This window comes from Arctopsyche grandis, chromosome 11, assembly GCF_051622035.1.
Source record: "Arctopsyche grandis isolate Sample6627 chromosome 11, ASM5162203v2, whole genome shotgun sequence".
NCBI classification, from domain to species: domain Eukaryota; kingdom Metazoa; phylum Arthropoda; class Insecta; order Trichoptera; family Hydropsychidae; genus Arctopsyche; species Arctopsyche grandis.
The window spans coordinates 11,478,598-11,494,268 of record NC_135365.1 but is presented as its reverse complement, the minus strand read 5'-3'; the positions used below and the strand labels follow the sequence as shown (position 1 = coordinate 11,494,268).

At 32.1% G+C, this 15,671-nt stretch overlaps 1 protein-coding gene across 1 annotated transcript; it reads right to left on the bottom strand.

Annotated features, from left to right (window-relative positions):
- Positions 1–147: 147 nt before the first annotated feature.
- LOC143919446 (annulin-like) lies at positions 148–14,961 on the bottom strand. Its single transcript, XM_077441763.1, has 12 exons — positions 14,640–14,961; positions 4,078–4,299; positions 3,726–4,004; positions 3,467–3,618; positions 3,163–3,394; positions 2,928–3,088; positions 2,666–2,851; positions 2,395–2,505; positions 2,126–2,305; positions 1,200–1,400; positions 881–1,123; positions 148–794 (listed from the first exon to the last, which is right to left on the bottom strand). Exons 1-12 carry the CDS (start codon positions 14,764–14,766, stop codon positions 603–605), a joined length of 2,286 nt encoding a protein of 761 aa, XP_077297889.1. The 5' UTR covers positions 14,767–14,961; the 3' UTR covers positions 148–602.
- Between the last annotated feature and the right edge of the window lie 710 nt (positions 14,962–15,671).

The following is a 15,671-nucleotide window of genomic DNA, read 5'->3' as shown; positions in this document are numbered from 1 at the left end:
TCATTCTATAACAATATTTTATACATTAAATATTATATGACTGCAGCTAATAAATAAAATATACAAGTCTAAATATCTACATACATGTGTATAATAAAGAAAAACTGGGGAAATTTAAGATTATTAATAAAATATCATCAATATTTTCATTAATATTTATTGTTAAAAGTATCATATATATTAAGTTATATATGTATCTAAAATATATATGTAAAACATACAAGTCATGTAATGCTAGTAAAACATAATATTATATTCAGTCTGAAATGTATAAAAATTAAAAATATTTTTAATGCACTTAAGAATATATAAAATGAATTAATAAAAGGGAGATTCATAAATTTAAATCCATTTGTGTAATTAATTATTGTTTCTTTTTTATTATAAAGATAAGAGTGTGATCTATAGAAGAGAGCATATGTATATAAATTAACCAACATCTCTTTCACTGAATCACACATAAAATTCTAGACATTAATTTAATTCTAAAAATAAATAAATACAATTTAAACCTTAAATATCAAAAGTATTTCGGTTGATGATACAATTTGATGCTCAAACTATGTTTAATTTCTTAAATATATACGGTTAATATCTGACGATCATATTTCGGTATTTTCAATAGTAGAGCTTGAATTTCCATTTGTGGAGCTCTTTGGTTGGACAATAAAAGCGAGAAAACCATCCACGTCATTCATCTCTTTAGATACAAATTTAGCAGCTATCGTATGACGACCTGAATATGGTGGTACCAATTTGATGGTTGTTGTTGCAAATCCACCGGGAGGAACATTCTAAAATTTAAATTTAATATATACTTATGAAATTATCAAAATGATTATGTATTTAATTTTATTAATATATAAAGTATTAAATATACTTCTTTCAATTTGATGACCAGTTGTTTTTCCAATCCACATCCCTCAATACGGAATTCACATTTCTTCATTGCAATCGGCAGTGGATTTTCTAACTTTATGGTTGCTTCAAATTCTTGACCGGTTGTTGGTTTCCCATGAATTGCTATTTTTATATCAGGTTTGCGAACTCTAAAGTCATCTTGGGCAAAATATTCAAAATCGGTATCTACCACCGTTGCTAAGCAAGCGATATTGAAAGCACACTAAAAATTTATTATAAAAAAGAATTGTTACAATGATTCATCAAATAAAAAAAATTAATTAAATGTTTTTACATACTTGGTCCACTAGTCGTCCATAATATTCGTCGAACGAAACTTCCATCATTATTTCTTCTTTGGACATTGGTTTAATGACTTTATTAAAGTCACTTTTTTTGACAGCTCCGGCAACTTTTCCCGTGTAAAGAACTGTATCCACTCTTAAATTTCCAGAAACTGTGTGATCTTTGTCTGTCGAATGATTCTCGACAATGACCACCTGAAAATTTAAAAATCATTCATATGTATACTTCAGAAATTTATTAATTAACATACAAAGCTATTTTGTGAAGTTTAGTTTTTTGTTTTTTAAATTTTTTTTATTATTACTAAACTATGTTCACAATACATCTTATATCTATTTTAATAGCTACTGATCTACTGATCATTTTCTATTTTACAATTTTAAATTAATTTTGTTAGTAATCATAGTATTATATTATTATAATGTTAATATGTACAGCGCAATAGGAAAAAGAGCTGAAAAACCTATTTACAATTCTTATAAATGCTCATAATACGTCTAATACATAATATTAATTAAAGACTCTCTAAAGTCGATGACCTAAAGCAGATTGTGTTTAGGTAATCTGTGTGTTATACCTGAAGGGTATAGACATTTTGTTGTAATCACCGAGACTCTTCACAAGTGTGTTAGTATGGTTATTAGTGATTCTGTCATAGAATCTACTGGTTAGTTTGTTAGTAATGTCTGTAACAAACGGAATACTATATATGGCATGCCGTTTTTTCAAGTTAGTATATATGGGTGTATTATAAATTATTTTTAGGGATTTATTTTGTATTACTTGGAGCTTGGAAAGGTTAGTATTCGAGGCGTTATTCCATACAGGAGAAGCATAGGTTAATATACAGTTTAGTTTGATTTTTTAGAACCAAAAACATTCTTAATCAATTTAAAAAAAAATTGTATATAATACTTACAACACTGAAATTCTGTCCAATTTTAATATCGTCCCGTAATGCAAAATCAAACCTAACGTCATTGAAATCTTCATTGAGATAATATCGTGAAAAAAGACTTTCTGACATTCTAAGAGCTTTCAGCATGGTAGCCCTCTCTTCCAAACTCTTTTCAGGATATTTATAATTTTCTGTTATGTCCTTTTATAAAACATAAACAGTACATAAATTAAACCTTGTCAATAAGAAAATACCTTTAAGAATTTAATCAATGACATATGTATTCTTACCTCTCTTTCCCATTTTCCCACAGCTTTGGTAGATATATCCTTTCCAACAGACACAACATCTTTGCGGAGTAATTTCAAAGGCTGTGTAGGTCCAGCGTATCTCCAGTACACCTATTTAAAAATTAAAAATATACTTAAACATTATTTATATCTTATTTGCATTTTAGTGAAAAAATTATTGACGAAGAATATTCACTGGTAATTGTACACGGTACCTTATTTTAAATTTAGTAAAAATGTAATTGGATAAATATGATGAGCTGACACTTACTTTATCTGCGTTTACTTCAGAGAACAAAAATCCATTGTCATAGGGCTTTTGCACATCTCCGAGTTTGATGGCAGCAACCGATGCTGGACCGCAACGGAAAACATTATCAGAAAGTTCTTGAGGTGTGGCGTCAATAACTTGCCAACCAGCATATTCTGAGCCAAGATCAGGTCGTTGCATCCAAACCTGTATTAAATTATATCCAATTTAAAAAACATGCGTTATTTTTGAACATCTTTTATTTTGAGCACAAAAATACTACCTCATTCCATACGTGATAATTCCAAATTGAATCTGAGTTGAGTTCTTCCATAACACCACCCTTTTCATCAACGAAATAATCAACTGTTAAACTATTCTGTGTATCGTGAGCTGAAGCATATGTTGTTACAACTCTAGAAGGCAAACCAACTGCTCGGCATACTAAAATAATTTAAAAACTTATTAATTCCACAAACATTTCATTGTAATTAACTTCTGATAATAAGGTATCATACTTGTAGTTAAAACTCCTGCGAATACCCAACATTGTCCATATTTGACAGGTTTTTTAGTTTTGAAGTATGTCTGCAATATTTCCATTGAGCCGACCCATTTAGTTGGGGGAGTTCCGCCACCAAAATCGTCAGTCCAATTACCCATGACTGCTCCATAATCATCCGGTGAGTTAACAGCTGCAGACATAGCTCGAGATATGCTAATAGGATCACCTCTGGAATTACCCTTTACCTGGCGATAACAATGAAATAATCAAACTTCCAATTTTAACAATACTAAAATATTTAACTGAATTTCACATACCTTTCCAATTTCAGAGATGAGATACAACGAGCAATCTAAAATATCTTTTTCGTACTGAGCATACTTCCATATTGACGGACGCAGTCGGTTATAAGATCCTCTCCAAATAAGACCAGTATCTAACAAGACATACTCTTCTCTAAGTTCTTCACCTGTAATAAACCGTAATATGTTTTATAAAGTTTACTAATTTTTCACTTGAACAACCATAATAATAAATAATGACTAAAAATTAATTAAAAAAAACCATTAAACTAACCTTCAATGAACACACTGTCCAAAGGACACCAAGGATTGAATAACAAATAGAAAGGAATTGGATGTGAATAACTGATAGCTCCATTGGCTTTCAATTTCGTGTCAACATCAATCTTCCATTTCGCAACAATGCTTTCAGGAGAGGTCATCACTTTGACAATTAAATGATTATCGTACTGCTTGTCGACTATAGCACTCCATGCAGACGTATTATCTTCTACAGTATCTAGAAGCGGTATCGCAACCAGAGTACCCTGACCATAATTAGGTTTCTCAGCATCTGAAATATTTAAAGCGTGAGCCATACACTACATAATTTATGTATATATTCAAAATAGACTACTGCAACTTACCAGCAACGTTGAATATAAACGATATGGCATCACTGCTAGGTGCATATGCTCTATTGAACGTTATGTCCAGTAAGAAAGATTGACCTCTTCTTACCACGAGACTGGGATCTTTTTCTTTCTTCATGACTTCAAATTTGTGTGTATGATGTGTAAATCCATTTTCAGTGATGCGATAATCTATTGATTGGACTGTGAGGACTTTCGATGATGTAGCCACTCCATCTGAAAAATAAGACATGACATTAATATTTTCCCAAGCTTTTTGTTATGAATCATTTATTTAGGCCTACTTATATCTAACATTATCTTGCAATATTAATAATATTCCGTTAGTCAAAGACATCACTAACAAACTAACCAATAGATTCTATCACAGAATCACTAATGACCATACTAACACACTTGTGAAGAGTATCGGTGATTACAACAAAATATCTATACCCTTCAGGTACAAACACAGATTACCTGAACACAATCTGATTTAGATCGTCGACTTTAGAGTCTTTAGTTAATATTATGTATAAGGTGTATTATGAGTATTTATAAGAATTGTAAATAGATTTTTGAGCTCTTTTTCCTATTATGCTGTAAATTAACAATAATACTATAATATAATACTATGATAACTAACAAAAATAAAATTGTAAAATAGAAAATTATCAGTAGATCGGTAGCTATTAAAATATATTTAGTAATAATAAAAAGTATTTAAAAAAAATCAAAATCAATCTTGCAATAGTAAAATCTAAGTACATTTATATCTCAACTATTAGTGCTTACACAAATTAATTTATGAAATATATAATTTGATGGAAACGCTGATACTAAAGCGTCCATTAATGTGAAAATTGCATTGTATGTAGGTGTTTTTAATCAGACAAGATGATGTAATGACGCCTTCTTTACGACCGAGTCTTAGACAATTGTACGCATTAGTGGAATACTAGAATTCTTGAATGGTAATTAGATGCTAAACATTCAGCATTTTCATTGAAGACATCCTTCTGTACTATGTATTTCCATACTTAACAGAAATCAACACGAAAAATGGACAATTTTTGTTCATATTGAAAACCTTTATAAAATAAGACTTTCTACACTTCTGACACGCAGCATTTATGAATTAAAAAACCAATCATACCTACATAAAAGGAAATGTATACTTGTGCAATAGATATACACTACTACTAATAAACATAAAAATCTAATAGCACCCAACTGCCCACGCAACTTCTTACGTATAAAATGGCACCAATTCTGCAACTTCGTCTATAAGGCAATCCTCCTCTGCACTTTGGAAACTTTTTAAAAACAAAATCAAATAAGAATGGCGTCCTTGCGGGAGCCAAATGTAGACAAGAAGTCTTCGAGCAAAAGTCGTTAATCCAAACCGTATTTTTCTCACAGTGCCAATAAACGAGAAATGCGCTGTAGAATGATTCCGATTTGATATTACAATTTTTTTACAGGAAATTTACGAAAAATGGTGACAATATGAATTTTTTGATAGCCTCAATGAACTTGTGGTTTTTCCCAAGAATACAAATCATAATGTACACGATATATTTACTTGAAAATATGTAATTGATCTTTCCTCAATCGGTATTGACCCGATTTGACTGTACATAGCTATGACTAACCAACATTTGACATAATTTAAAATTCAATATAAGCTACATATTTAGGACATTGAAAAAAAAAGTTTAATTTGTATGCTTTTTACACTACATACATATGTACATATATGTATACACCAAAATCAGTTCCGGAAACCTTGACATATTATCAATTAACATGGGACTTTTTTATAATGGAAGCTAAAGAATTCATATTTGTATCAACACTTTATTTATTTACTTATTTATTTTCAACTTTTTTTTTATCTCTTTAACAAGTTAATTTAATTTTACTTCTATATATCATCATACATACATATATATATAATAGCGCTATTCTGTGAGTCTGTGTGAGATAACGCTCGCCATACTAGATTCGACATGTGTAAAAACACTGCCAACAAAACGTACGAATATAATGTTTATTTTAAATGTTTAAATTTTTCTTATTTTTTACCTATATGCGAAAATTCTTAATGGTTTTGCTTAAAATAATTATGTTTTTATTATCAATCTATATAATTTAATAAACTGTCAATTTTCCAAATAAAATAAAATAAAATAATACGAACATAACAAAAGATCGACAAAAAACTTCTATATATACTATTTGCTCTGTAACTATAAGTCTCTGAGACTTGACTGAGTATTGAAAATTTATTAAATTAATTAATTTTTCTATTTGTGTTTTATATTGTTTATATGTAGGTAGTTTTACCGTCTTTTTTCATATAAATTAAATATATTTAAACGTGCGGAACGAACACAGGACCGAGACATTTATTTTCCTTTTTTTTATTAATTAATACCATAATATGCAATAATAGCATAACCCATGCAATGATATTTAATCGGGCACAACACTAGCTATTTAATAATAATATATAGGTATAGTGCCTTATATAAAATATTTTATATTACTATTTAATTAATATTTTATTTTAAATTTCTTCACTGTTTTAAAAATTCCAAAGACACGGTTGAATTCATTTCAGAATAGATATGTACATTTTTTTTTAACTTCTAATATATGTATTTTAAAATAATTTCCGTTCATAAACATGCACATTGTACATGTTTATAAGAAATCATGTACAACTAATGCATAGTTGCATCAACATTGCAATATTGCCTGCTAGTTCTCATACACAAAAACATTTATGAAATTCACTTCACATTGTAATTATCGACTAACTTACGCGGCCTATAAGTAATTCGCCTCGGTTGTCTTCCTCCTCTAATTAGCACATCGTTCCACATTCGCGAAAATACGTCCATTATTATAATTATATATGTGTTCCAATTAAGAACGAGAGAGTAGTTGATCGTTTGGAAACCGACGCAGAACTGATTGAATGGATCGATCGTCCAACGTAGTCTTTCATTCTGAAGTTCTTCCGTGGACTATCGAAGCCCACACTACAACAAGACCAGCCTACGGACTGTGGAAACTTGACGTGTCGAAGGCCACAACATTTGATTCACGAAAGGATAATTCAGTTGGTTCTTTTACAAATGGTCAACTTGTATTGACTCGTCTAAATGATAAGCAAGTCTGACCATTTTTATGTATCAGAAATAAATTGTGTACACTTGCTCATTTCCTGTGCAAATATATGAATATTCTCATCCTGACTTCAATATTTGAACGCTGTTGCTCGTAAATAGTACTTGTGTGCTTACAAGGCGAGCTTGTGTGAGATGAATCGTTTTGTTACACATATGTACATAGTTTAGTCCATATTTGGTAGAATACAACTGTGGCTGCATATATGGTGCAGTGATCCAGAGGAAGATTGCAATACATATTACAATTGGCGATTGTGCATTACTCTCATATGTACTTGCGAATATGGAGCTGATAGATACAAAATTGGAATACATAAATGCCAATGAACAAAGTCATCAATGAGTAGGAAGTATGTAATATTGATTGGATGAGCTGGTATTTATTTTATTTTATACTAGTGTTTATCCGGCTTCGCTCGGTATTTGTAATATTAAACCGCTTAAACATGGCCAATCTAATAGTAAACGATTTATTAAATTTATTTGCATAGTTTTATTTTATTGAAATTGATTTGAATATTAATTTGCAAAAATAAATCTTTAAAATTTAACAAAATGTTTTTGCATAGTAATCATAGCTGTCAGTATGTAATACATATTTAATTTAATAATAACGAAAATAAGATCAGACTGGTTTGTTGAAACTTTGAAAGTCATGATTTTCAACAGAAATCTACATATATGTACAATACTCTTACAACGTATTAAAAAAAAGGTTGTGGCTATTTGCAGGTACTATATCTACGACAGGCGCAAAGCCTTCTGCGCATGCGCGTGAACTGTCACTGTCAGCGTGTTTACTGTTAAAGTTTTGTTTGAAACCTCTTAAAATTTAGTTTGAACTCGTAAAGTGACGTAGAGTAAAAAATATAATCCAAATTATTTAATATTATTAATTTTTAGAAAATAATTATCATATACAACGTAAAATACCTACATACAAGTACAAGCCGCGAACTAGCTAAATGATATAAATCTATTATAATAACGTGCGAAATTTATTTGCCTCATGTATAATGAACGATTGATTAAACAAGTCTAGCATACATTAAATGTAAGAAATTATAATCGGATTATAAGTTCTTCGCAGAAGGCTTTGCGCATGTCGCAGATATAGTACCTGCAAATAGCCAGCAATTCGCAGATATAGTACCTGCAAATAGCCATAACCTTAAAAAAATCCATAAAGTTTGAAGTATTTAGTGCATTATAACACATTTCTTTCTGTGAATAATAAAAGCCTGATATTTAAAAAAAAAACCACGCATATAAATTTGTATAGAAAAGTATCATTTTTAATCACATTTTTTTGGATTCACTGGATGTTCATAACCATATTTGAATTTTAATTTTGCCAAAAAAACAACCACTATTGGTGCTAAAAAAGTATTATCACTAATAAATCCTTGTAATAAACAGTTTACGATACAACTTAATTGAAATTCAATGTACCACAACGCCTCCATCGCAAATCATTAAATATTTCATAAATATTTATTACAATTTACTACTTGTCTAGAAAACACAATTAATCATACTATTGTTTTGATTTTTTCAATCGAAAAAAAAATTTCATCCATATGATTACCGATAAAAAAAGTTCTCTGTTTATCTATTATAAATTTACATACAAACACAAATACACATTTCAGTGGCACAGTACGTGACTCATCATAGCAAGCATGGAATTCATTTTCAGAAGTCGCAAACAATTACGCGCACACACGTTCGATAAATGCTCGTATCATTTATTTTTATTCAAAAACATTGCGAATCAAGGTATCGTTTTGCACGATCAATTAGACGAGTTGCAACGTTAAACACGCATATCCGGCGATCGAACCGCAAATATGACGACTTTTGTTCTTATAATATGTACATATGTATATCAAATTGATACGAAAAACGTCTCGCACTGAGGAATTTGATGATTGAGAAACGCGTTGACCATCATCGTCATCACACACTCGTATTCCACAATTGCATCTACTGTACATTGTATATTCAATCAATGCAAATTCCAATGCAGCAATGCGTTTGAAATATGTCTTATCTTTATACAAAACTCGGATCTTTAGTCACAGCCGACGTGTCACCTTCGAAAAATGTTCTATCTTGGACACTATGAAAACTCAAGTTCTAATACAGTCTAATACAGACTACATAATTAAGTACAAATATTACGTATATTTTTGTTTTGGATTTTGTCCTTGACAAATTATATTTAATTTTATATGACATTGTTAATATGAGCTATCTATAAACTACTTTAGTTGTTGAAAATTGGTACGTAATTACATATGTCTGTTTACTTCATATGTGGAGTTCGGTGCAAACATACATACATACATATGAGGCGAATTTAATTTAGTGATAATAATTGAAGACTGCAATTCATGAGACCCAATGCATATAATCAAAATAATATGATCTTGTTGATATGGAAGATATAGCATTGTTCAGACATTGATTATAATCACCAGAGCAAACAGGGCTAAGGGCTGTCAAAGTTTATTCGTGTGCAACAGATCATCACCATTCCCAGCCATTCGCCATCCACTGCTGGATGAAGGTCTCTCCAACACGCTTCCATTCGTCTCTGTTTGAGCAACTCTCATCCATCACATCCACAGTTTTCCAAGCATGCAGCCTTTCATACTTATATACGATGAGAGATGGGAAACGAAATAACCGGGTGAAAAAAATGACAAGGGTATATGATAGAGTGAAAAGAGTGAAGAGATAGACAGTGCTGGCAAGAGGGCGGGGGGGTAAAGTTCCAGGACCCGGACTACTCGAGGGGCCCAGTTCGACTGAGCGATATTTATATTTTATATTATTCTATATTTAATGATCCACGCATCCTTTGTGTCTATGTGAAATCGTACCTGTGATATCATTATTTCTTATTAAATTATTTTTAAAAATAACAACCAACATGTAGGTATTTTTCTAATAGTTCTGATAGATCAAAAATATATCGATAAGATCTATTTTTTAGTTTGTCGTAGGCCCAGGAATTCCTCTCGGCGGCTCTGGAGATAGATATGTCAATGAGCTAAAATAATGGACGAAAGCTGGACAAAAACATTGCTAAAATTATACCTGAGAGAATGTAGAAGGGTGAAAAGAAGGCCACATGGGAGATAGGTGGATGAAATTAGAAAAATGTGTGGGGTAAGATGGATGAGAGTTGCGCAAAACAGAGATGAATGGAAATGTGTTTTGAGAGGCCTTAGTCCAACAGTGGATGGTAAATAGCTGTATGTAAATGGTGATGATGATGATGAATCTGTTGCATTAACTGGGGCGTATTGGTTTTAAAAGTCTATTTTGAATTCTATTGCGTAGTATGAAAATGTTGATATTGCGGATGGTATGTTTCGTGAGTGCGTTATTTTATCCGGTTTAACTTTTGAATTCCAGCGTCTGCACATGTGTTTCTCTGTTGATTTTGGACTTGAAATATGTGTGTGTTTCGCTGGAGATACAACTAAAATATCTAAAGAAGAAACGAAGGTCAAAGTAAAGTGATTGCGAGGCAGTGTTACCCACACAAACGCACCATCTAATTTTTTCTTTGTATTAAAAGATCAGATGTGTTTTACACAGTGCTAATAATATAGTATCCAAGTTTATTTGAATTAAAAGTTTCCATACAAAGAATCACACGTCGACGTGAAATTTTAACGAATCGATAAAACTGACAAGTTTCGCAAACCAAACAGAAATATATTTTAGTCTTATAACGCTTAGTTGAACAGCTCTGAACTACATACACCTACTTATAATACATAATTCATCTGCATAATGATTAGATCACGTTTTGTTTTAGACTAATTGGGAAACGCAGATTGTCACTACGAAGCATCTGATTGGTAACCGGTTTATCGGCGTTCCAGCATCCAGACGAAAAGTTCAAGTAATGGGTTCAACAATCAAAATGGCAAAAAAAATGGTCTAACCTTTTGTGTATAGCAAAAGCAGAACACGCACACTTTACGGGGCCGAATTTGAACACGAATTCATATAATAATACAGAGCGTAATCAGAATGTTTCGTGCAAAGTATTTTAAAAAGTCAATAATATAAAAAGGAATATATATATATATATATATATATATATATATATATATATATATATATATATATATATATATATATATATATATATATATATATATATAAATAAAACAGGATAATCAATGTTTATTTTTTTGCATTTTTGTAAGGAGATTGTTTAAAATAAATATTATATCTAATCGAAGTCCATAAGAATGCAGGAGATTGCGTCGCAAATTCAGACAAGAACATGTATTATATATGTTTAAGTGCACTCATCACCTTGGAACGATCTGTAAAGGCGAGTGTTCATTTTCTATGAAATAAAATAAAATCAAAAAAAATGTAAATAATATTTACTTTCTATTCTGTCCTTATAAAAGGGGGAAACCAATGAAGAAATATTTTTTCATATACATTGTACATAAAAATGCTCATTTGTACACGGACGGCTGGGCGAGTAGCGGGGGTGGAAATAAAATTGAAAAATATTCATTTACCAGAATATACCAATAGTACATAAGAATGCATGGAGATCAAGCCCCGACCACTGACAAAGACATATTCATACATACATATACATGCTCTTTTATACGCGGACGGCTGGGCGAGTGTGCCATGTGAGAAATAGGGCGAAAACACGCTGAGTGGTATGGTACGTCACGTGTCCTTGGCTTCCCGCTGTGACCGTTAACAGTTTTTGTTCCCCAAACCAAATTCGGGTGTAGTTACACGTGCAGAATGCATATGTTTGGGAGGTCACACGAGTATGCATATCCATAAGTTTCTCCTACATTTCTTCAAATATGGGATTCACCATTATCGAGCAAGGATAAAATATCACCGAAAACACTCCAGGAAGTGATTTTTTCGATTGTGTACCAATGTATATGAGCTAGGAGTGCTACGTTTTTTTCGCACGTTTAAAAATATTAAAAAAAAACACGTGCCACGTACCACTCAGTGTATTCTTCGCCCATAGTCTGTTTACCGTTTATACTAGCATACCTCAAGCCAGCAACTGCACGTAAACAACAGTATGAAAAATATTAAACATTTATATATGTATATACACATTCATATTTTCCATGTTGTGTATATGACGTATCCGAACAATCGATCTGTTCATATCATACAGCAGTACATGTCACCAAAACCCATTAGATAGAACCAGTTTTTTTTTGGCCACTATGGAAATATTCACGCATGGAGTGACGTCATAGTGGCGAGCGCACCCGTACTAGTGTAAGTATTGCCATGTGCAGGTATATGTAAGCCAATTTTGCCTTGCACTAGTCCAAAACAAGCATGAACGTGCGAAAACGAGCGGTGCTGTATAGTATTGTTGCGTAGGGGTGGGTTGGGTATCCAAATGAAAGACCAAAGTCGCTTCACAGCATTTATTAGATGATTCAGGAGGTCCACGCGCAGCTAGCGCTCGTTCCAGAATGATCTGATATGGCCTAAGTCTCTCCTTATAAAGGGAAAATCGCTCACTACAGCTTCCCCGATCCGTATGTTTCTCCATTGACTAGGCACGAACAGTTTTACGTGAGTCTCACGCTCTCAGGGTTCTAGGAATTCTACCGACCACTTACAGTTCCGCTAGGCCAATTCTAGGCTTGGGGGTCTCCATTGTTAGCCCCAGAATGCACTTTAGGCGGCAACTAATCCCCATAATGTTCCCACGTTACAGTATGAACGGAACTAGTCTTTTCCGTGCAGTTCTGTGCTGTGTTGTGCTGAGTTGTTGACATGCAGTGCTGGATAATATACGTAGATAAACGGACCTTTAACGTTTCTTTTCTTAAAACGAGCATTTTATGATTTTTTAATTTATTTTAAAAATGCAGTGCGCCACAGATGATTTTTTTTCTTGAAAATCGAATGGGTATTTTTGTATAGGAAGTTGCAATGATTTTTGTAAATAAATATAGGTGTTGAGAGATTAGCATTCGAAATGTGTTCAAATTGATCATGAATATCGTATAAATGTCACCAAGGTCTATCGACAACAGTCACGGTCTTCTAGAATCAGTACGTGGGCTTATCATAACTTCATTATTTAATGTTGTAATTAAAAGAGTCGTATCAATTTAAGTGTAAGTAAACCAATATATATATACATATGTATATGTATTTTATATTTTCACTTATTTGCAATATAATGAACGTTCTTTTCAATATAATCTTATTCGACGATTCTATATTGGAACGTGAGTCAGTATTGCAAAAGTGTGTGCCATTGACATTTTTATCTTACCTACTTTTATCCATTACCAATTCATTACCATTTCCAACCGAGACTTGAAATCTACCGAGTGAATTATACAGAATGATCATTACAAATATATTTTAAGATTTATTCAAAAATGACATATCCGTATGCAAATTGAATCGCTGATAAACAAATCAGTCGTGGATTAAAAATCGATAAAAATAACCGAAAGCAAGATTCATTCATTCAGTTATAATTGGAAATGACTGATGAAAAAATAGACAAGAAATTCAATACGACAATGCCTAATGATTTCAAACGTAAGAGCATAATATTTTAACAACTGTTTGACAGACAGGTAAATAGTATCATGTATACTTTTGTCATATTTTCCGACAATATTACAGCTATTTAGATATCATATTGCCAGATGGTACGAAAATGACGGAACTTTAAACGTATAATTAATATTTAAAGCCTTGTACAAACAGACAATAAGTATCCACATTCATTTAACGATTAGAAAGAGATTCACATAGATATAGAAACACATATTTCATATTTACATAGCACAGTGCAAACAAAACCTCTTCTCATATACTCATATTAGTTAATCGGAAGCTTAGAATAAATTTCTAAAGGACTTAATTCTGCTAAAAGATCCAACTCATTTGAATAATATTTTGAAAGCATTTTTTATAATATAAAAAACAAAATCTAATAGACAAAAGTCTTTAACTTTTCTGTTACTTCGAACAAAATATAACTCATGTGGGTTGGATCTTTTTAGCAGAAATATATTTGGGCACCCATTTAATTGGTTCAGTTCCCATTTGATACAAAGGGTTAAAATTTGAGACCTTTCTAAGAGAGAGTAAATTAAGAATAGCCTTTTCTAAGACATTAAAAACCACTATATTATAACACTAATAAATAAAACGCATAATCTTTTCAATGATGCACTGATGATCTCATCAATAAGTTTTGACTTTCATATTATTTTAAATGCACTTATTCAGACACTGAAAACAGTGAAAACGCGATAAAAGGCACGTGTAAAGGTTATCAACAAACAAATGCTACATTTATGTATGTACCTGTGTCTGTGCAGTTGGGAGGTTTGGGCAGAGCTCCTTGAGATGCATCCTGCTCAGGTTTCCAGACCCTCCTGAAGAACCCACAGGAGCAGTTCTGCTTGCCAAAACAGCTGAACTTGTTACCCATGGTATAAAGTCAACAATAACAACAATATTAGATCACGGTCAAACAACAAAACACATGTTCGCATAACCGGTTCGAGATGCTGTACGACCCAGCCGGTAACACTTTCACTACTGTCGTCTCGAACCCAAAAACACAACGTCTTGTAGCGTTGTGTTTTCCCCCACTGCTCCATCCATCACCACCCACTGGTTGATTGTCGTTTTCAAAACCATACAAGCACCATCGGGATCCGTGGTGTGGGTCACGAGTGAGCAGTTGTGGGTCACGTCGATGACGCACCTCGGATACGAGGGGACTTCCTATCCGGGATTTTTGTGAAAAACCGTCAATTTGAGGAAATACTTAAATCGTTGGAATTGGGAGTTGTCCTTGTTTTATTCCATATGAATGTCGTGCGTAATTGTACAATATGTATGAGCACACAACTTTCTTTTTGATTTGTTTTGTATTTCTAATGGGTTTGGTGCAAACGATCGACAAGCGCCAGACAGACTGAATACATACATAATTTTGGAAATAAAATAATACATCGATTTCTAATAGATAATTTTGGAAAAAAATATATCTATAATAGTTATTCTTCGTATTTTCTTTAGTTAGTTAGTAACATAATAGTTATTCTTCGTATGTTTTTTCAAGATTTGGATGGAAATACGGATGGAAATTCTAGTTGTTAATATTCTTGGAGGACATGACACTTGAAGAAGAAGACTATTAAAGCAAATAAACTGCCACTTCCGGTTGATATATAACTTGATATTAAGCTTAAACTTCTAGATATGAAATTTCAGTTCAATATGCAGTAAGGTTTCCGAGAAAAATATAAAAAACCTCGACCCTCTAAAGTAAAAGCACTACTTCCGGTTGAGGTAAAATATTTTGATTCGGTTAGCGGTTTGGGAGAT